General features: G+C 41.4%; 1 protein-coding gene across 3 annotated transcripts in view; it reads left to right on the forward strand.

Annotated features, from left to right (window-relative positions):
• MRPL39 (mitochondrial ribosomal protein L39) overlaps positions 1 to 22,487 on the forward strand; it is a 42,411-nt gene extending 19,924 nt beyond the window's left edge. The window contains exons 4-10 of one of the 3 annotated variants that reach the window (XM_074971286.1): positions 1,189 to 1,288; positions 2,989 to 3,056; positions 5,129 to 5,241; positions 7,455 to 7,520; positions 11,549 to 11,702; positions 16,184 to 16,231; positions 22,195 to 22,481. In XM_074971286.1, coding sequence (XP_074827387.1) covers positions 1,189 to 1,288; positions 2,989 to 3,056; positions 5,129 to 5,241; positions 7,455 to 7,520; positions 11,549 to 11,702; positions 16,184 to 16,231; positions 22,195 to 22,260 — 615 coding nt within the window. In that variant the 3' untranslated portion in view covers positions 22,261 to 22,481. Of the gene's footprint in view, positions 1 to 1,188; positions 1,289 to 2,988; positions 3,057 to 5,128; positions 5,242 to 7,454; positions 7,521 to 11,548; positions 11,703 to 16,183; positions 16,232 to 22,194 lie in introns of all 3 variants that reach the window. The other 2 variants (XM_074971295.1, XM_074971277.1) reach the window with 2 other exon arrangements.
• The last annotated feature ends 295 nt before the right edge of the window (positions 22,488 to 22,782 follow it).

Raw genomic sequence — 22,782 nt, forward strand, 5'->3', positions numbered from 1 at the left:
TTGCTACATACCTTTCAAAGATGATGTGAGGAATATTACTTATATTGCATACTAAAAATGATAATACTTTATATTTTTAGTCAGTGATGTTAACTTCAGTAAAGAATCATTTTGGCGAAGAGTGCATAAGCTGGGTTAGTGTTCCCTCTGCTTTAAAACCAGGGTCACACTGGAAGAAATAAGTGGTAGTCCCCTAAACTCCACCCTACAACTCAAGTTCCACATCCATCTGTTTCCTTGAATTCCGTGGGCATGAATAATATAGGTGGTAATGTTGACGTTTAAACTGTCAGTTCAGGCATCAGAGTTATTGTTTCAGGTTGTCTAAAGACTCCAGTAAACACTTGATTAGTTTACATCTGGTTCACATTTTGAAGTTTATCTTCACATCCATAAGGATGTTAGTATCTTAATTATTTCTCAATGAAAATTTAGACCACAAAATGCAGTCACTGGGGCAAAGCACTAGCTTGCAAAATCACTGTGTACTGTTCCAGTTCAACCCCTTCCTTGAAATATTGTAAACTTTAGAACTTACTCTAGGCCTGAAGATCTAAATACATAGTAACTAGTACTTCCTATCCTCACCTTCAAGGTCCTCTATAATCTCACCTCGCTACACCTCTCTTTTCACTTGCTGCTAATTCTCCTCTCTTGATCTACTGCTTGCATCCCTCCCTCCTTACTTCTCCGTTTATCTCCTCCTCATGCTCTCTCCACTCTCTTTCATGCTGCCTCCTGCAACTTGAACAGTCTGCAAGATATTCTCTTCATCCTCTTTCAGATCCCTCCCTTGAAATACTTTTTTTCCTGAAATCTTTTATACCTTGTTTTCTCACCTTTCTTTACCTTTACCTTTTTCTTTATCAGTTGACCTGTCTCTTAGAACCTGATCCTGCAGTTAGATCCACATGGGTGGACTATTGAAAGATCAGGACTGTTGATTCAAAGCTTCTTCCGAAAGGGTGAACATGGAGTTCTATTTTGTAAAGCTTATGTTTGTAGCACTGTATAAATGATAAAATATGTATATTTTATTAAAATACTAATGCACAATGGAAACTAGCAAATTTATGAGGAATTCAGTTTTAAAGGAAGAGTCACTATTTGAATCAATAGCTGAACTAGTCTGTCATGAATTGGCAACTTCAGTATAGTAAATTTTGTTTGAAATGCTCTTTATTACAGGCCTATTGGCGTTCCTGTGCCATGATCATGGCATGTGTGTTAAAGCAGGCATTCAAAGATGAATACTCAGTCAGTCTGATCAGAGCTCCAGAAGTGCCAGGTGATATAAATTTTTTTTTGTTGATAAGCTTGCATAGACCCAGTTCAGGTGCATTCCAGCACATTTAGGGGCTCTCTTTCCTACTGATGAGAGAGATTTATTATTCCTGCATTTCTAAAATGTGTCACTGTAATGTCTGGGTGCTCTAGACATTCATTTTATGTCCAAGGAATACGTACTCTGGGAGTACAGCCCAGTTGTACCTTCTCACTTCCCCTCTCCCTCATCATTTCAAGGGTCAGACATCAACATCTAGTGATGGAGTGACATCACTAATGTGCTTGTAATAATTGGGATTTCAGAATTGCTTATCTGAACACTTGAAATCCCACCCAGAATGCCTGCATGAAGAAGTGGTCTTGCACCATGTCCTGAAAGTGGCAAGACTGACACAGCCTAATTTCTGCTGGCAGCAAGTTTTACAGTTTTGGACCCTCCATTAAGGATACAGTGACCCAGACCGGTCTGAGGTGTAGTCTCGCCTCTTTCAGTTGGAAGTGTCTTTGCTTATCACAGCTGCTTTGTCACAGTGCAGAAATAGAGGTGGTCTCTGACATAACTGGCTCCAAGCCCATTTAGGGCTTTTAAGATGAGGAACAGGACCTTTAAATTATACCTTGTATGATAAGCTAAAGCAACCAGTGTCGGATATGATGAACTGATGTTTGTGTGAAATTTCCTTTAACGTTTACTCATATAAAATATCAAGTTATATTGGGGGACTATTGTAATAGTTAAGCATAATAGCAAAGAGCCTTGACAATTTCTGCTAATCTGTAGTCTGAATTTTTTTACAATTTTAAATTGACATAAGCAAAAGGTTTTCATATTTATTGTTAAGAATATATATTCAGACTGCTGGGAAGAGAGCATTTCATCTTTGGGCTACTTAAGCGAAGCCTGAAATTGGTTGGCTATCTGACAGTATGTCAAAGTGCACTCTGAAACTTTTAATGTGCCATAGCAGGGTCCTCACCGTGACTTCGTGTGTGGCAGATTAGTACGCAGTACAGTTACACTTTGGCTTGTTGCGCACAAAGTCTTCATGTAGACAAGCCTTAGGTGTTTGATACGTGTGAAGCTGGTAGGCTGACTGTCAGGTTTGATATAACATACCATAACTCCAAATGGCTTTTAGGCAGAAAGGCCAAGGACTGAATGAATGTGCATGGAGACCATGCTGTCTCCTCATACCTCAGTATGTAGTCAGAGTTTGAAATGGTGTTGCTGCTGCCTGTGTTACCTCCTCTGTGGATAAATAAATGACTTCAGTATTATATTCTGTCTGTCTGGCACCTTTGAGAAATACAATCCTCTGTACAAATGAAAAGTGCAGAAATACTTCAGAGAGGAGGAGGGCCTGAATTTATGTCATACTTATCCAGAAAAAAACTGTTTTGATGAGTGGGTACAGACTGCCATGCTCTTATAAAAACTGTAAATACCTGGAACATATTTTTGGGGTGAATATTTAAGAGACAAACAGAATCTGTCATTTGGGTTTTATAAAACCCAAACTGACCAGCTGTGATTATAATCCACAGATTTCAGCTTGTGATCCTTGCTATATTTCTATAACAGAAACAGCCTTGTTTTGGCCCTTATTTATTCAGACTAGTAATGTTTTTGTAAAAATGTTGAGGCCATGAAACAAAATGTATACTTTGTTACAAATAACAGCATTTTCTCTGGCTCTGCAGTGATCTCTGGAGCTTTCTGTTATGATGTTGTTTTGGACAGCAGGCTTGATGACTGGAAACCAACAGAAGTAAGTACAATTTGTCTTCTGAAAAGTCATTACACCTCTACCCCGATATAATGTGACCTGATATAATGCGGGTTCGCATACAACACAGTAAAGCTCTGACATGCTGCTCTGAGCTGCGTATTAAGGGTGCCGGGCCGGAGCTGAGGGGTTGGAAAAGGGGCAGAGGGTCTCAAGGGCGGTCAGAGGCTCCCCCCCCCCCCCCCGAAGGGTCTGGGAGGCAGGTGCTGTGGGGGGGCACTTTGGGGGGACCCACAGTCCAAGAATGGCCTGGGGGATTAGTGGGGGGCCAGGAGCAGCCCGCTCCGCTTCCCTCGCCCTGGCCCCGGCCGTGTCGCTCGGGGGAGGGGGTTTGGGGGAAGGGATCCCCCTTGCACTCACCAGCAGTGGAGGAGCCCGGTTCCAGCCCTCTCCACTCTGCCAGCTCCCAGCCGCGGTGCTCCGCTTCCCACCGCAGGTGAATGCGGGACCTCCCACCCCAGTCCACACACACACAGCAACATGGCTGGGGCCGGGGGCAAGGAAAGCGGAGTGGGCTGGGGCTGCATTGCTCCGCTTCCTGCCGCCAGTGAGTGCAGGGGGGATCCTTTTCCCCAACCTCCCCGCGCTTACCAGCGGTGGGAAGCGGAGTGCCGCCGCTGGGAGTTGGTGGAGTGGAGTGGGCTGGGGCCGCATTGCTCTGCTTCCCGCCGCTGCCGCTGAGTGCCTGTTGGGGTGGGGGTTGTGGATAGGGGTCAGAGTAGTCGGGGAGCAGGGGTGGGGTCCTGGGGGTGATTAGGGATGGGGGTCTCTGGAGGGGGCGGTCAGGAAACAAGGAACGGGGAGGGGGGCAAAGCAAGTTCGTTATAACATGGTCTCACCTATAACATGGTGAGATTTTTTTGTCTCCCGAGGACTGCGTTATATCGGGGTAGAGGTGTATTATAGTTTACTCCTCCTTTGTTTCGGTGACCTCTCTTTTTTTAAAATGGGAACAGTCTTGCTTTACTGTGGCAACAGTTTAGAGACCCCTATTACCTGACTACTCCAGGCAAACCTCTGCCCCCATGTGGAGCCCCATTAAATTAAAGATGGCTGTAGCTAGCACAGTTTTTTTTTTTTCTCCAAGTATGGAGAAGGTGATATATGCTTACTTAGAAATATTATGAGTGTACTAAATATTAAACTGTAATTGTCCTCAATAGTCTGCATTTATATGGCATGTTTAAGCAGAGGGCTCAAAGCTGTTTAGACCTTTAATCAAGCCTCATGACTTCTTGTGAGGTTAAGTGAAAACAAATATATTTCACTGGGCAGGTGTTTCTTCTTATAATGCATGCTCACCAGAAGAGGGGAAAAAAAGATGTATGGCTAAGGGGGCAATGTTAACAAAATACAGAATTTCACTTCAGTGCAAGCTGTAGTTTAACTTGCCCACTTCGAAAAACTTTCTAAGGTAGTTGTGAGTCATCTTCAGGTTCTCAATCCAGTAAATATTTTGATTGTTGCAAATGTCTTCTGAGTACTGAAGTTTGATTTTTGGAGTGGGCAATCAGTTCTGTATTTATTGATGTATCAGTAACGTCCACTTTTTGAATTTGTTAGTAAAGAGGGCACTTCCAGGTGGGATTTTGATTGATCGCTGGAAAACTAGCCAGGGATTAGCCAGATTAGTGTTCAGCAGTGGCAGGATAATGTCTATGCATATAGTATGTTTGGAGGAGCTTGTGGAAGCTCTTCCAATGAATTAGAAGTCTCACTAAAAATTTGGAAATGGGAGTGCATGGGTAATAAGGAATTCCCATTTTCTTTGGGCCTGATGCAATATTGATTGAAGTCAATGAAAACACACCCATTGATTTCAGTGGCAGGGGCCACTCCCATTTAAAATAACTGTAATGTCCTACCAACAGTAATCATTACCATGCCTATTGCTGATAGATATATTTGTAGGAATTTATAGATCTGCTATGAGTATCCTTAAAAGTTTGTTGTTTACCATTTTTACTGCTTGTTACAATGTTTTTTATACATACAATGTGTATTAAAGAGCAGCTCAAGAACAGGGGTAACATAGTCTACTTTTTTATTTGAAGGACAACTTCCGTTCTCTTACAAAAGAAGCATACAATCTAATTCACAAAGATCTGCCATTTGAAACATTGCACGTTGAAGCAAAAGTGGCATTAGAAATGTTTCAGCATAACAGGTCAGTGTTTATTTCAGATTTAAACAAAAATAGTAAAGACCAAATTGGATTGTTAAAGGAAATGTGACAATTGAAGTATGGAGGGTTAGATCCTCAGTGTAAATTAGTGTAGCTCCACTGACTTCAGTAGAGCTAAACTAATGTACACTAAGTTTTCCTGTTAAATGCGTACACTAGGTGGCACTACAGTGTATAACTGAGAGGTGTTTAAGAACTTGGAACAGTTATGAGATTTTGTATTTAGTATCAAGCTAGTGAAATCTTGACATTCTTAAAGTTCTTTCACCATATTATTCATGATTAGATTCCTCACATGCTTATTCTTTTAAGTTTTGGTCTATACAGCACATCTCTGTATTGAGAGATTCAAATTCAACATGTGAATCCAGGAAGTTATCCTCTAAATGCCATTACATTTTACCATCAGCCTTGGTTAACAGGTGACTGGCTATGCTTGGCACTCCACCCAACTACCTGGGAGGCAGTGTGATCTAATAGATAGGTAAGCGCCTTCATTTTTAGTTTAAACCGATTTTTACCAGAAAAATCGCAGATTTTACAAAAAGGATTATTTGTTTTTTCCAACTTTCACCTTACTTTTGTATCATTCAAATATATAAAAATAACTTGTTTTATTAGGAAAATACAATACATTGCATGAGATAATGTATTATGATAATACATTAGTCTGTGTGTGTGTATATGCAAAGCTGTCTGTTGAAGTAAGGCTATGTATTAGATTAGAAGATGCACACAATAAACAAACAGGCATGCACACAAGCTCTGAAGTGTGTGTGCATCTGAATGTACTGATGAATCTCTCATACACATTTCAAGCTGTTAGCAGATGCTGTTTAAAGAGCTGACACCCAAAAATGGGAGGAAAACAAAAATGTGTCAGAATACATTTCAGAAAACAAGGCGTATTAAAGTTTTAAAAAAAACAAACAAAAACCAGGAGAAAAGGATGAAGTTGAGTGTATACCCTCAAATGGTATGGCCCAGTTATTAAATGTAAATATTTATAGGCTATTAGTTCTAAGTCTACAACGGTAAACTGTTTGTTTAAATTAAAAGTTTTATTTGGGGATTGGAGAGGTATTGTTTTCTTAAACTCGGAGATGGCCTGGTGTTTTGAGTTCTGTTTTAGTTCTGCAGCAAACCACGCTGAATTTCATTAATCAAAGCATTAATCTACTGAATACTTTTTTACTAGTTTTTTCCACCGATCTTCACCTGTTTCTGTTGTTGTTGTTGTTGTGATAAACACTGATCAATTCCTGTGAAAAATAAAATAAAATAAAACCCAAAAACGAAGTGCCCTATAAATGGGGTACTGACCAGGGCCTGGGATTTATCCCTGGCTTGGCCGTGATCTACTTTGTGATCTCAGGCAAGTTGCTTTACCTCTCTGTGCCTTTCTTTCCGCACCCCATAGTTGTGGGACAAAAATAATGGATACTAATGGACTCTTTTTAATCAAGTGAAGAAAGGCATACTACCTGGTGGCTGGAAGTTAAAGCTGGACAAATTCAAATTAGAAACTAGGCAGACATTTCTGCAGTGAGGGTGTTTAATCATTGTAACAAACTACTGAAGGAAGTGGTGGATTCTTTATCACTTGATGTCTTCAGATCAAGGCTAGATGCCTTTCTGGAAATTATGCTTTAGCTAAACACAAGTTAGTGGACTTATTACAAGGTAGCTGGGTGTAATTCTGTGGCCTTTGTTACACAGGAGGTCCGATCAGATGGTCCCTCTGGCATTAACATCTTTGTATCTAGAAAGGCTTATTTTTATTGAAATGTTCTTTCCACAAAATAAAATGAATGTAACTGCTTTGAGCTGGACTGGCTCATTCATGACATACATACTTTTCTTGAGATATGTCTAAAAGGCCTTAAAATATGAAAGGTAAGGGTTTAAAATTGTTTCTAATCTTATGAATATTGAGCACAATTATTAAAAAGGCTTCTTTGATGCATAGATCAAAGATTTTTCTCATTATTTTTCCCGTATTAACTTAATAGTAGAGTTAAGGATTAGGTTCTGAAAGGCTACTATTGACTTCAGGGGGCTTCTGCATCAGACCCTTATAGATTACAAAAATAATATGAAGCAACTTGATTGTTTTTGCTTCTTCATATATGTAACTTTATATCTGACAAATTTGTGAAGTGTGCTGGTTTTTTTTGTTTGTTTTTTTTTTCAAGGTACAAAATGGATTCAATAGAACAGAAAGCATCGCAAAATCCTGAAGGTATAGTAAAGTTACATAGGTGAGTAAAACTTGAATTTTATTCTGTAATGATTCACAATAAGGTCCAGTTACTTTGCAAAATTATATGTATCTGAAAAAAAGATAAGTGACTTGTGATGTATTTTTAATTAAACTTTGGTTTCTGGGTTAGCTGTATTCTGATCTATATAGGTTCTTCCACAGCACCATTATTGTTATATTTAACTCTTGATGGGGGCTCATTAAACTTTTCAGAAAGCTTTTAAGATAGTGGGCTTCCTTCCCCCGCTGCCTCCCATCTCTTACTGATGGTAAACACTGAAAAAAAACCCATCACTTTAAAAGCTTTATATTAAGGTTCTAAATTAAAAACTAGTTTTAGCAATTTTAATGTATTAGAAGAAAAATACTTTAAAACAAAAACTAAAATGTTCCTGGTAATCTTTTTATGCCAAAATCTCATTCCTTTTCCAGTTTTGGCAAACCGTAGTCCTGTCAGCATTGCATTACTTACACTTATGTTGACACTGGAGTCAGATTGGAACTGGCTTCAGGTGTTAAAGGAAAGAAATGCAGAAGAAAGTTGTAGGAATCTGATTGGTGAAGGGAGAAATTGCTTGAGAGGGGAAGAAATGTTTGTCAGTCCATGAGTTGTAAAAGGATCCATTTTTGGTTTAACCTCATGCATGCTATTCAGACCACTTGATGTTTGTGTGTTACCATGAGTGGTGGTTGTGGTTTGGAAACTCCCTACGGAAAAGTAGGCTTTGCAGAGAGGGCTAGTTTTGAAATAGTGTTTTTCCTGGGAAAACTATATTTGCAGACCACAGAGTGGGGACTGAGGACAGAAGGGAAGAGGGGTTGGCTGATCTTTGAAGGAAGTGTGTGATGTATTTTGTATATTTTCCTGAGTTGGTATCTTCGTTCATTTTTATTTATTTATTTATTTATTTATTTATTTAAGTATTGGAGTTTTCAGATATATGATGGGGGAAATCCTCCTTGAAGCAATAAATAGAATCATAGAATATCAGGGTTGGAAGGGACCTCAGGAGGTCATCTAGTCCAACACCCTGCTCAAAGCAGGACCAATCCCCAACTAAATCATCCCAGCCAGGGCTTTGGCAAGCCTGACCTTAAAAACTTCAAAAGGAGGAAGATTCCACCACCTTCCTAGGTAACCCATTCCAGTGCTTCACCACCCTCCTAGTGAAAAAGTTTTTCCTAATATCCAACCTAAATCTCCCCCACTGCAACTTGACACCATTACTCCTTGTTCTGTCATCTGCTACCACTGAGAACAGTCTAGAAGATCCATCCTCTTTGGAACCCCCTTTCAGGTAGCTGAAAGCAGCTATCAAATCCCCCCCCTCATTCTTCTCTTCCACAGACTAAACAATCCCAGTTCCCTCAGCCTCTCTTCATAAATCATGTGTTCCAGTCCTCTAATCATTTTTGTTGCCCTCCGCTGGATTCTTTCCAATTTTTTCACATCCTTTTTGTAGTGTGGGGCCCAAAACTGGACACAGTACTCCAGATTAGGATTAGTTTAGGGGAGAAGAATAGAGGGGAAGGATCACGTCCCTCGATCTGCTGGCAATGCCCCTACTTATACATCCCAAAATGCCATTGGCCGTCTTGGCAACAAGGGCACTGTTGACTGGTTGATCAGGATGAGGCCAAAATGGAGTTTAAAAACTTTGATCCAAAACATTACAGGGGAATCTGTTTTAGCCATTTGGAAGTTCAGTTGAATACAAAAGGCCACTACAATTTTCATTTTTAATGCTTTTCTTCCACAGGGCAGCTTTGGCCCTTGGGCTGAAGCCCATTGAGATTCTGCAACAAAATATGCTTAGCTGACTTTTTGCTCAATACAGCCCTTAGCCGGCAGGTTGTACCAAAGGCTAAAACAAATAAAGATCATAGAAGTGAGAAATGAGTATTATGTCAATAAAATCCAAATCCTGCCAATGCAGTGACTCTTTTTTATGCAGCATGTTTTCTAATGCTTTGTCTGGTCTTGTTTTAAAATGTCTCAAGCAATAGGGCTTCCACCAATTCCCTTAGAAGACTACTTGCTCTCTAACAAATCTAGCAGTTTTTCTTAATATTCAGCCTAAATCTTCTTTTTCCTTATTTCAGTCCAAAACAGGTATCTCTCTCCCCAATCACTTTCACTCAGACCCAGCATATGGTTTCTAAAGGACACTGGGTTATATTCATAATGAAAGAAATATAAATAATGCTCACTGATTTTGCTAATTTGTGCTTCAGAGCAGTATAAGCTACAACTCATCTGCATACCTTCTCACACAAAAAGACCAGTTTTTTTCCTAATAATTTTTCCTTTTAGAATGATTATTCTGAGGTCAAATAAGTTTTGTCTCAACTTTAAGCAAATAAGGTTCCTACTTAGAGAGGGTTTGTCTCACTGAGTTTGATTTTTGATTATATTAAGTTTCTACATACAATTTATTTACATATTAAAAATATTTCAGATAAAATGCTAACAATATTACTGTTTGAGCTCATTAAAAACATGCAGTTTTATTTAGAATATGTTTAGCGTTCACTGCCAAATGCTACCTTTTAACAGAGGAAGGACTTTCTGACTTTGCTGCTAATTCAGAAAAGAGGACCTTCCAATATCATCTGAACAAGTGACAATAAAGCTATTAGTCTAGTCATTAATAATCATGCAAATTAGAGATGGAAAGGCTTATTATCTAGGTCACCGAGTCCTCCCCTGCCAGTACAGGACTGTTCTCTGCACCCTGTTTACTAGTGCTTTATTGGCTTGTTTTAGCGATTATTTTACACTTCAGCTTACAAACATCAGAGCAGATAGATTATTTTTCTCCAATTCTGCATCACTAATATACGAGACAGTACTGAATTTGCACCATATAAGATACATCATTAAAACATTACAGGGTTTGTCGTTTTTTTTTTTTTTTTTTTTTTTACCACCACTAGTAAACCAAGCTCTTGAAAAACGCTAAGTTAAACCGTAATTTAAGTAATTTAATAAGCAGGCATTGGACCTCAATGACAGCACTCACAATAACAATACTCTTCACACACCTGTGAAACATCTGTTTAACAGGTTTCAGAGTAGCAGCCGTGTTAGTCTGTATCCGCAAAAAGAAAAGGAGACTAACAAATTCATTTGAGCATAAGCTTTCATGAGCTACAGCTCACTTCATCGGATGTTTAACAGCATCCAGCTGCCAGGACAGTGCCTTGAACCAGTGTCACAACAGTAGGAACATAATATATACCCACAATGCCAGGCTCCACTCTGGGGATTTTAAATTACACAGTTTGATTCTATACAGGGTCTTTCTGTGCCAATATAAACCCATAGGTGTAATTTGAATGAGAGGGCCAACAACTGCTGAAACAAATGCACATTTCTCTCTAGCAGTTTTTCTTCTGAGACATTTGTGTGTCTGGACACAATACAACCACCCCTCTCTACCCAGGCCGTCCTTTGTGTAGAGCAGTCACATTCAGCCACACAAGCGACACAGCCCCCAAGGCACTTCAGCCCACCCGTTCCCTGGGTGACAGGCAGGTCCAGCCACCCCAGCGCCCACTCGCCCCCGCCCCAGAAAGCCCAGCCGGCGCCCCCGGGTTACTTACATTCTCGGTGTCGCGTTCATTCACCGTAGGCAAGGGAGTTCTAGTGGACATTTAGTGTGTGCTTTTGGGAGTAGATCCTGCATATTGTCATAATTCCATTAAAATCATTGTAGTTATGGCAGTTTACATCAGCTAAAGATCTGCCTTTTGGACTCTAGTTTTAAATTACTTATTCAGGTTAGGAAAACATGCTGAACCTGAAGTTTTCAAGGGTACTCCTTCCCCAGATACCAAGAATGCTGAACTGTAATGGGATGTTTGGTTTGGGATTTGTGTGGGTTTTCTCTTTTGGTTTAGACAGAGGTTCACTATAATTTTCTGTAGATAGGCATTTTCTAAGTGATGATAGAAAGAAATAGCCATGTTTGTAATACCACTATACACGTACATTCACTGTGAGTTTTATTGTGCTCCAATTAGGTTTGGTGACTTTGTAGATATTAGTGAAGGCCTTCACATTCCGAGGACAAGTTTTTGCTTCCAGTATGAAGTGACAGCAGCCCATAATGTCCAAACCAGCCAGTCTGAGTCTATACGAAGGTTTCAGGGTGTGTCTCTGCCAGTTCACTTAAAGGTAAGTAATGCATTCAGTACAAATATTCTTTGCTTAGGGCAGGAAGGAGTGGAAGAAATCTTTTTACATGTCTTCAAATCATTAGCATATGCAGTGCCAATATCTTGTCATAGTTGTGTTGAGAATAGGGAGACCAGATGTCCCGATTTTATAGGGACAGTCCTGATTTTGGGGGCTTTTTCTTATATAGGCACCTATTACGCCCCACCCCCGTCCTGATTTTTTACACTTGCTATCTGGTCACCCTAGGTGAGAAGTAGATGAGTGGAAGGCCCAGAGAGTGATTACTTTAGAAGTGTCAAGGCTCTGGTTTCCCGGGCACTATTTTAGATATTTAGTCAAAACTCTTTAATACAGACCAGGCTCTGTAGCATTAGTTTGTTTTTTTAAAATATACTTGTCTTCCAGTACAATTATTTTAGTCATGTCATTTCTGGAGAGGTTCTATAATTGTCCATCACATTTTTCTTGTTTGTGTGGTTACTGAGAATGTTTCCTCCAAGGGAAACGGCAGACTGTCTATTAACTCTTTTAAATGAGTGAAATTTCGCTGCATGTCATTCCAAAGTGGAAAATAAGAATTGCCATTCAGAATCAGACCTCTGGTTCCTCTAGTTCAGTGTTCTGTCTATAATCATCTATACCAGATGATTCAGAAACAGGTGCAAAAAACTCTGTAGTGACAGTTATGGAATATCTTGCCCATAGAGTAAAGTTCTTTCTAACCTCCATTAGTTAACTTCTGGCTTATGCTCTGCATCATGGCCCTATCTATACGGGGAGTGCCAAGTTCCAGTTTTAGCACCTGTCTCTTCTTTTCTCACACTCTTCCCCTCACACATACGCACACCTTTCTAAATTGTTTACTTATGTTTTGGGGGCTACCGTTAGTCTTATATTAGCCCAAATTTCTCTGCCTCAGTTGCCAGCAGAGCAGGGTAGGAGCTTTTGCCCCTATTGAAAGCCAGATCAGCTGTCCATGGGCTAATCCTTTAATGTATGCAAGATCATCTGGGGGTCTCAACCTAGTGGCCTCATGGCCTTCATTTTTTTGCTGAGAGCAGTTTATTGCAGAAGCTATAACTTAGAAAATGTCTTGCTTAAAAGGGGTTTTTAAATTATCAAAATACTTAACAGCAGCGGATACCTCAAGCCTTTCAGTCACAGAATGTGTGGTGTGGTTAATGGGCAGTGTGATTTCCCCCCCCCCCCCCCCACAGAGGTCTGTTAACGTGTATAAACCCTAACACTGGCTGACACTTAATTGCTGGGAAGGGTACTACTTTGTCTCCTCTATAATTCACCACTACTTCCCTCTGCTGACACTGCTGGTGTAAGTGTGAATGAGAGGTCAATTTTATGAATTTGCAGAGGTGCCAGTTAGATTTTTTTAAAGCTGAAATTGAACAAACTAGATTTGCCAGTTTGATAAGTGTTGAGGCCAATATTGACATAGAATTTAATTAGGGAAACCACTTTTTATTGAGTCTAGGGAACGCTAGCTTGCTAATGAGCGCTAGGTTCTTTTCAGGTCAAGTTTTACCTTGGAGCATTTCTCAGATCAGCACACTTTAATTATTCTTAATCAATCCACAGTTTATTAATTCACCGAGAATCTCACTATATAGTCAACAGTTCATAAATCCAGTTTAGATACAGCAAATGTTCTAGGTGTGTGCTAAACACAAGATACACAGTCTTCTAAGCAATTAATAAAGACTACTGTTGAGGTCAAGCACTTACACCAGAGAACAAAACAAATAATCAAGATTTCTTATTACATCATAATATTCAGTTATCAGTTCTTTAGTGCCTTTAATACATTTGTCACACTTCAAATAATTCACCAAGGAGTAAGGATGCACTTGTCTTAAGGCATTTTATGTGAATGTGGTCCCTACTACTGGAATTGTTTTGGTATGAAAGGGGAATGTTTAAAATGTCAAAAGTAACTGCTTCAAGTTACTGTTTTTCTCTGTCAGTCCACTTTGCTTGGGCTTATAAAGGAGAATGTATATTGCATTACTTAGGCTTGGTCTACACAACCAACTGACCTAACCTGCCCGGTGTAGACCACGCTATGTTAATGGAAGGGCTTCTACTATTGACATAGCTATCGCTTCTCGGGGAGATTGAGTATCTATGCTGACAGGAGAGCTTCTTCCATTGGCGTAGGTAGTGTCTTCACTAAGTGCTAAAGCAATGCAGCTACAGTCCTGTAAATGTAGACAAGCCCTTCATTTAAATCCAAAATATGGTTACTTAAGATCTCACTTGAAAGAGTGTAGACTCAATCAGATAACGTTGTTAATGTTAAAGAACAGAAAGAGAAATACAATCTCTGAAACGAAATCTCACTGCTGCTTAGTCCTGTTAACCCTTGGATGGGGGGTGTTCTTCTTTTCCCTTCGGGGGCCTATCGTGCAACGGCCAGAAAAGTTGATCTTGTGTGGTCTGAAAAGTCGTCCACTTCACACATTTAAATTGTCATGCTTAGTAAAAACAATAGCTTGGGAAATGTTTTGGAGGTGTGGCATATCAAGTGTTACATTCTGAGAGTCTTTCACATGGCTACTCTGGGTATCTGTATCACTTCTGGATTCTTCAGTGTCTCTGTGGTTTTGGTCAACTCTTCTTCTTAGTGCTGTAACCCTGGAGAAGGAAAGAGGCAGCCCACATGGATTCCGCAAGCTCTAGGGTCCCATATGGTGATCTCAATTTATATATCTTGTTTCAGGGTTCGCTGGAGGAGGGCAGTCTTATTTTTTTTATTGGGCCCTGGCCAAAAGTTGCTCTAAGCTTTCAATTTATAGTTTCTCTGCTACTTCAGTTGGTGTCCAGTAGATGGCAATGGTGTATAATTAGAGCAAGGCAACATCATTTTGATGAATAGTAAGTTAATTGAAAAATGCATTTTGGGGGCACTGAATCTAGTCACAAATTTCAGTTGTTTGGTAAATAATTTCTTTGTATATTTAAAAAAAAAAAGAGGAAAAGATTTTGAAAATCAAAACAGTTGGTTTTGACCACTTTGAAAGTTCAGTTTCAACATTTTCATTTTGAAATGACGTTTAGATTAGAAATTTAGTTAACTTTTTTTAAAAAATGGAAACGGTGAAAAGCATATGAAAACAACCCAATGTGAAAGGGAAAAAAAATCATTTCAGGGTGAATGAACTGAGAAATCAATTATTTGCTCAACTTCAGAACAAATTTTGATCCTTTTTTGTTGGAGTCTTTTTATGTTTGATTAATTTGAAGGTATTTCTGAATTCTCTGGACTATTATATGGAATTCCTCTTCCCTTATTAAGCAATTTCTGTTGTTATTTCCAAGCTTTGCATAGGTTAAGTGCTCATAACTTTCAATATTTCCCTTCTTATGCCATATTTAGACTGCATCAATCATTTATACAGAAAACAAAATCCTTTATATTTCCTGTGAATTTGGGGAACATAATCAGTACATTATTTTAATTGTATAGAATACCTAATACAGAACAAGAGAATTATCTTGAAGAAACAGGACAAATTATTTACTAAAAAAGAAATATATCTGGTTTATAAAGAAGACAAATATACAGAATCTAATTTAAGGAAGATTTTATATATTGAACTTGTTGGGGTATCAGAAAAGTTTGGCCTCTGAAACTTGCACCTTTTGGTTCACCCACTGTTCCTAGTTCGTTTAAATCTACATTTTTTTTATACTCCTCTCTAAAACTTGATTAATTTCTAGAATGCAATGGGCCATGTGCATAGGCAATCAGGATGCTACCCTTGTTTGTCAGCCTTTGGTAGATTCTTTATAGTTGAGGCGGGTGGCGGAGAGAGAGAAGTTCCATCTTCTTTTGCGTAATGACTAACAATAGTTTGTAGATGTTGTTTAAGTGTTGCCTATTCCTGATGTAATAAAGATTCTTTTGACAATGTTTCTGTAAAATGAGGATTCTTGGTCTTTTATGCTGAGCAAATAAAGATGTGCAACTTGTAACCTAGTTTTGTATCCTTGCTAAGGAAATAGTGAGTGTTTTATGCTTAAAGGGGCAGGGAGAGAGCTTATGACTGTTAACAGAATATTCAAGACACATTTGACATTTATACATTTTACACCAGAAAAGATATAAAGAAGGCCCCAATCCTGTCAACATTTCTATATTTGCTTAAATATATTCATGTGAATAGGTCCATTTACTTCAGTGGGACTATTCATATGTGTGTTTGCATGATAATATCCAAGTGTGCAAGAGAGAGATACCTGTCCAGTTGGAAACGTAATAAAAATTAAATAATTTCAACATGAGCAATCAAACTGCCTGTATTTAGTTTTGTTTACAGTGTTGGTGTAGTCATACCTTTCCCAGACTAGAAGAAGCTTGTCTCTCTCACAAACTGAATAAAAGATATTACCTCACATTTGCCACAGGACCTGATTTCAGTTTAATTATAAGTAATTCACTGCACTAATTCACTTTTTTCCAGGCTCATCACACAGTATGGCGAAGATTGCTGGAAAGGTCTCGGAGACTGGTAAGATGAAGTAGCAGCTAAATACACAGCTTTAATGACTTCTTTTTCTTAAAGTAAAAGATAATCATAATTGGAGGATACATACAAGAACATATTTATTTAAAGGAAGGAATCCAGGCCAAATCTTAAGAAAAATTGAACGCTGCATTAGAATATAAATAAATAATCTAATTGTTTTTGTAAGAAGGAAAACATTTGAACTTTGTGGAAGCCTGAGTTGCATTAAAAATATTTCTCTGGGGTACTACAGATCATGGAACTTGGATGATATGTGTATGTGATTGCAGATTTTGTCAGTATGGAATTTTTGGTAGAATCATAGAATATCAGGGTTGGAAGGGACCTCAGGAGGTCATCTAGTCCAACCCCCTGCTCAAAGCAGGACCAATCCCCAACTAAATCATCCCAGCCAGGGCTTTGTCAAACCTGACCTTAAAAACTTCTAAGGAAGGAGATTCCACCACCTCCCTAGGTAACGCATTCCAGTGTTTCACCACCCTCCTAGTGAAAAAGTTTTTCCTAATATCCAACCTAAATCTCCCCCACTGCAACTTGACACCATTACTCCTTGTTCTGTCTTTTGCTACCACTGAGAATAGTCTAGATCCATCCTCTTTGGAACCACCTTTCAGGTAGTTGAAGGCAGCTATCAAATCTCCCCTCATTCTTCTCTTCTGTAGACTAAACAATCTCAGTTCCCTCAGCCTCTCCTCGTAAGTCATGTGTTCCAGACCCCTAATCATTTTTGTTGCCCTCCGCTGGACTCTCTCCAGTTTTTCCACATCCTTCTTGTAGTGTGGGGCCCAAAACTGGACACAGTACTCCAGATGAGGCCTCACCAATGTCGAATGGAGGGGAACGATCACGTCCCTCGATCTGCTGGCAATGCCCCTACTTATACATCCCAAAATGCCATTGGCCTTCTTGGCTACAAGGGCACACTGTTGACTCATATCCATCTTCTCGTCCACTGTCACCCCTAGGTCCTTTTCTGCAGAACTGCTGCCTAGCCATTCGGTCCCTAGTCTGTAGCGGTGCATTGGATTCTTCCGTCCTAAGTGCAGGACTCTGCACTTGTCCTTGTTGAACCTCATCAGATTTCTTTTGGCCCAATCCTCCAATTTGGCTAGGTCCCTCTGTATCCTATCCCTACCCTCCAGCATATCTACCACTCCTCCCAGTTTAGTGTCGTCTGCAAACTTGCTGAGGGTGCAATCCACACCATCCTCCAGATCATTACTGAAGATATTAAACAAAACCAGCCCCAGGACTGACCCTTGGGGCACTCTGATACTGGCTGCCAACTAGATATGGAGCCATTGATCACTACCCGTTGAGCCCGACAATCTAGCCAATTTTCTACCCACCTTCTTTAACTTGCTGATAAGAATACTATGGGAGACAGTGTCAAAAGCTTTGCTAAAGTCAAGGAACACCACATCCACTGCTTTCCCTTCATCCACAGAACCAGTTATCTCGTCATAGAAGGCAATTAGATTAGTCAGGCATGACTTGCCCTTGGTGAATCCATGGTGACTGTTCCTGATCACTTTCCTCTCCTCTAAGTGCTTCAGAATTGATTCCTTGAGGACCTGCTCCATGATTTTTCCGGGGACTGAGGTGAGGCTGACTGGCCTGTAGTTCCCAGGATCCTCCTCCTTCCCTTTTTTAAAGATGTGCACTACATTAGCCTTTTTCCAGTCGTCCGGGACTTCCCCAGATCGCCATGAGTTTTCAAAGATAATTGCCAATGGCTCTGCAATCACATCCGCTAACTCCTTTAGCACTCTCGGATGCAACACTTCCGGCCCCATGGACTTGTGCATGTCCAGCTTTTCTAAATAGTCCCGAACCACTTCTTTCTCCACAGAGGGCTGGTCACCTCCTCCCCATGCTGTGCTGCCCAGTGCAGTAGTCTGGGAGCTGACCTTGTTCGTGAAGAGAGAGGCAAAAAAAAGCATTGAGTATATTAGCTTTTTCCACATCCTCTGTCACTAGGTTGCCTCCCTCATTCAGTAAGGGGCCCACAGTTTCCTTGACTTTCTTCTTGTTGCCAACATACCTGAAGAAACCCTTCTTGTTACTCTTAACATCTCTTGCTAGCTTGCAACTCCAGGTGTGATTTGGCCTTCCTGATTTCACTCCTGCATGCTCGAGCAATATTTTTATATTCATCCCTGGTCATTTGTCCAATCTTCCACTTCTTGTAAGCTTCTTTTTTGTGTTTAAGATCAGCAAGGATTTCACTGTTAAGCCAAGCTGGCTGCCTGCCATATTTACTATTCTTTCTACACATCGGGATGGTTTGTCCCTCTAACCTCAATAAGGATTCTTTAAAATACAGCCAGCTCTCCTGGACTCCTTTCCCCCTCATGTTATTCTCCCAGGGGGTCTTGCCCATCAGTTCCCTGAGGGAGTCAAAGTCTGCTTTTCTGAAGTCCAGGGTTTGTATTCTGCTGCTTTCCTTTCTTCCCTGTGTCAGGATCCTGAACTCTACCATCTCATGGTCACTACCTACCAGGTTCACATCCACTTTTGCTTCCCCTACTAAATCTTCCTGGTTTGTGAGCAGCAGGTCAAGAAGAGCTCTGTCCCTAGTTGGTTCCTCCAGCACTTGCACAAGGAGATTGTCCCCTACACTTTCCAAAAACTTCCTGGATTGTCTGTGCACCGCTGTATTGCTGTCCCAGCAGATATCAGGGTGATTGAAGTCTCCCATGAGAACCAGGGCCTGCAATCTAGTAGCTTCTGCGAGTTGCCGGAAGAAAGCCTCGTCCACCTCATCCCCCTGGTCCGGTGGTCTATAACAGACTCCCACCATGACATCACTCTTGGTGCTCACACTTCTAAACTTAATCCAGAGACTCTCAGGTTTTTCTGCAGTTTCATACCAGAGCTCTGAGCAGTCATACTGCTTTCTTACATACAATGCAACTCCCCCACCTTTTCTGCCCTGCCTGTCCTTTCTGAACAGCTTATATCCGTTCATGATAGTACTCCAGTCATGGGAGTTATCCCACCAAGTCTCTGTTATTCCAGTCACATCATAATTCCTTGACTTTGCCAGGACTTTCAGTTCTCCCTGCTTGTTTCCCAGGCTTTGTGCATAGGCACTTGAGATAACCCGCTGATCGCCCCTCTTTCTCAGTATGAGGCAGGAGCCCTCCCCTCTCACATGCTCCTGCTCGTGCTTCCTCCCGGTATCCCACTTACCTCAGTGCCTTGGTCTCCTTCTCCCGGTGAACCTAGTTTAAAGCCCTCCTCACTAGGTTAACCAGCCTGCTCGCGAAGATGCTCTTCCCTCTCTTCGTTAGGTGGAGCCCGTCTCTGCCTAGCTCTCCTCCTTCTTGGAACACCATCCCATGGTCAAAGAATCCAAAGCCTTCTCTCCGACACCATCTGCGTAGCCATTCGTTGACTTCCACGATTCAACGGTCTCTACCCAGGCCTTTTCCTTCCACGGGGAGGATGGACGAGAACATCTTACGCCTCAAACTCCTTTATCCTTCTTCCCAGAGCCACGTAGTCTGCAGTGATCCGCTCAAGGTCATTCTTGGCAGTATCGTTGGTGCCCACGTGGAGAAGCAGGAAGGGGTAGCGATCCAAGGGCTTGATGAGTCTCGGCAGTCTCTCCGTCACATTGCGAATCTTAGCTCCTGACAAGCAGCAGACTTCTCGGTTTTCCCAGTTGGGGCGGCAGATAGATGACTCAGTCCCCCTGAGGAGAGAGTCCCCGACCACCACCACCCGCCTCCTTCTCTTGGGAGTGGTGGTCGTGGAACCCCCAACCCTAGGACAGTGCATCTCATGCCTTCCAACTGGCAGAGTCTCCTTCGGCTCCCTTCCCTCACGTGAATAGTCTCTTCGTAAGCTCTTATTAAGTAACTTTAAAGAATTGACATTTTTCAAAATTTCTAAAAGATGAGGAAAATAGAATGTTAGCATCTTTGTATTTTTATTTTTTCTACATGTTTAAGGTTATATGTGGAACCTGAAATGAAGATTTAGCATGAACTTGAAATACAAGTAATACTGAAAAAAAGCAATTTAATGTTCTAACTGTACACAGACATCTGTGTTAAAAACAAATACAGGAGCTGTGTGCCTCATGTATAACAAGACAAATGAGTCAATTTTTTCACTCGCGTCCAAGGAAGAAGGCTGATACTAGGGGTGAGCCTATATAGAAGCTAATGGAAGCCAAAAGGGGAAATGATTGCATTAAATTAAATGTGAGGGTAACCGGAAAGAGTTCTAAAGTAAAATGTGCCTGGTGTAAGGAAAGGAAGTTTCCTGTTAACATTCAATTTGGAAGAGAGGACTGGAAAGTAATAGTGAAGCCAGTCGAAGGAAGCATTTACAGTGGCTGAATAAATACAAAAACCATGTTCATGGAATAAAGGAAGTGGAACCCTACTGTAACATCTAGATATTACCAAATTTCCCCCAAGTTTAGTTAAGATTAAATAGTGTAATTTTCAGACTCTTAAAACTCCAAAGCCAATATTCTGCTTGCTGTTTGAATAGTAGCAGAGAAAAAGCATATCACATCTGTTCCACAGTCCGCTAATTAAGAAGCATGCTCAAGGCTAAAATATCGTACAATAGAGAACCCATTTATCTGACCCTCCATTATCCATATTAACCGGACAACCAGTGCACGCTCTTCTGTGGCCGCTAGATGCCGCTGAAGCACTGCACTTTTCCATTCTCTGGTTTATCTTGATTTTTGATTATCTGATCTGGCCCCAGTCCCAGGGGCAGCAGGTTTGTATAATTTTTGGTGATGCTCAGAACAGCTCCAAGTCCCGCCCCCCCACACCTGCCTTGTAAGCCGATATATATTTTTTAAAATGTGAGAGGTCTGGGGTGGTGCTGGTGATGAGGGGTTCACAATGCAGGAGGGGGTTCAGGGCTGGGGGAGAGGTTAGGGTGTGGGGGGATGAGGGCTTTCGCTGGGGCTGAGGATGAGGCGTTTGAGGGGTGGGAGGGGCTTAGGGCTAGGGCAGAGGGTTGGGGTGCAGGGGAGTGAGGGCTCTGGCTGGGGGTATGGGCTCTGGGGTGGGGCAGGGCCGGGGCTGAGGAGTTTGGGGTGCAGGCAGGCTGCCCCAGGGCCCCCCTCTTCCCTCCCGGCCGCATGGTTACCTCGCCCCAATGTCACTGCACGTGCTCCTAGGGCCCCTCTCAGGTCCAGGAATCCCCCTCGCCTCCCCTGTGGTAGATGACTGGGGGGGGAGGCTGCCATCACATGTCCTCCTCCTCCCCTGCTGCTGCCCCTCACTGTAGCCTCACTGGAGGTGGGGGATGGGGCTGCCCCTTGCCCAGTATGGGGCAGGAGTGGTGGCTGCGAGCAGGGGGCCCGTGTGCTGGTGGAGGGTCCTGCCAGAAAAGGGAAGTGTCCGAGGCGAAAGGGCAGGGTCAGGGTCAGTCTGCCTTGGCACTAGTGGATGGGGGGTACTAGGACCCTGCGGCAGCAGTTGATGCTGGGAGCCAGCAGATCAGAGCGTAGAGGGGAGCTGCAGGGGGGCAGCCACCTGCTTGAGGCAGGGATGCTCCAGGGCCCTCGGGAGGCGCACGGGGGCAGCAAGTGGGGACCAGGGGACACTCGGGGGAGGTGCACATGGGCGGCAAGCGGGGATGGGGGATAGACCTGACCCCAAGCATTGGTGGAGTTGGGCTCCAGGTCCTGAATATTGCTGGAGTCCGGGCACCATGGGCCCATATAACTCACCACCCCTGCCTAGTCCCAGTTAGATAGGATAAACAGGGTTCTGTTGGTTCTTATAAACCAGTTTGAAAGTGTTTTTAATTCATATTGTTTAATTTTAAGGACAGTAGTACTTCTTGCTGTACACTATCCTTGCTCAAGTTTAGTACAGCAGAAGGGGAGCATGTACAGGGTGTGGTGAGAGAATGAAACTATACTTAACCCAACCCGCCCCCCCAACACTGATGTTTTGCAGGTTATTGAAGATGGCAGTCTGGAATCAAAAGATGGAAGTCTGGAAGCAAAAACTGTATCAACATAATTCTTAATTTTCATGTGTAAATTAATCAAATAAAAATGTTTTGGACATGTCTTGTGTGTTATGTATAAAGATAAAATGCCAAGTTCAATCCTGATTGTTAACTCAGTTGAACAAAGTTAAGTCAGGGATAAATTTAAGGCTAATATCTCAATTGACTTACTTGATTTTCCACATCTGTTAAAACTATAATTAGATCTGAACTAAAGTTTGAAAAGAGTGAGACATGAATGTTTCGTGTCTGGTAACACTCAGCTCATCCATGGCATTTTCATGATCCAAGATTCTGATAAACCTTTATTCTGTGAGTATTCTATTCCATAAATATCCCAGCTTGGTACATAGAAAATAAGTGAACCACTAACACAGAAAATAAGTGAGCTAGTCCATCTGTACAAATTTGATGTATTTTCTTTTCATTCAGTAACATGCAAAACAATTTTTGCTTAGTATTTGTTTCATCTGCCATGAAAAAAACAACTTTGTATCCACTGAAATGCTAGTTCAATTTCTTACCATAATTAT

This window comes from Natator depressus, chromosome 1, assembly GCF_965152275.1.
Source record: "Natator depressus isolate rNatDep1 chromosome 1, rNatDep2.hap1, whole genome shotgun sequence".
Lineage (NCBI taxonomy): Eukaryota > Metazoa > Chordata > Testudines > Cheloniidae > Natator > Natator depressus.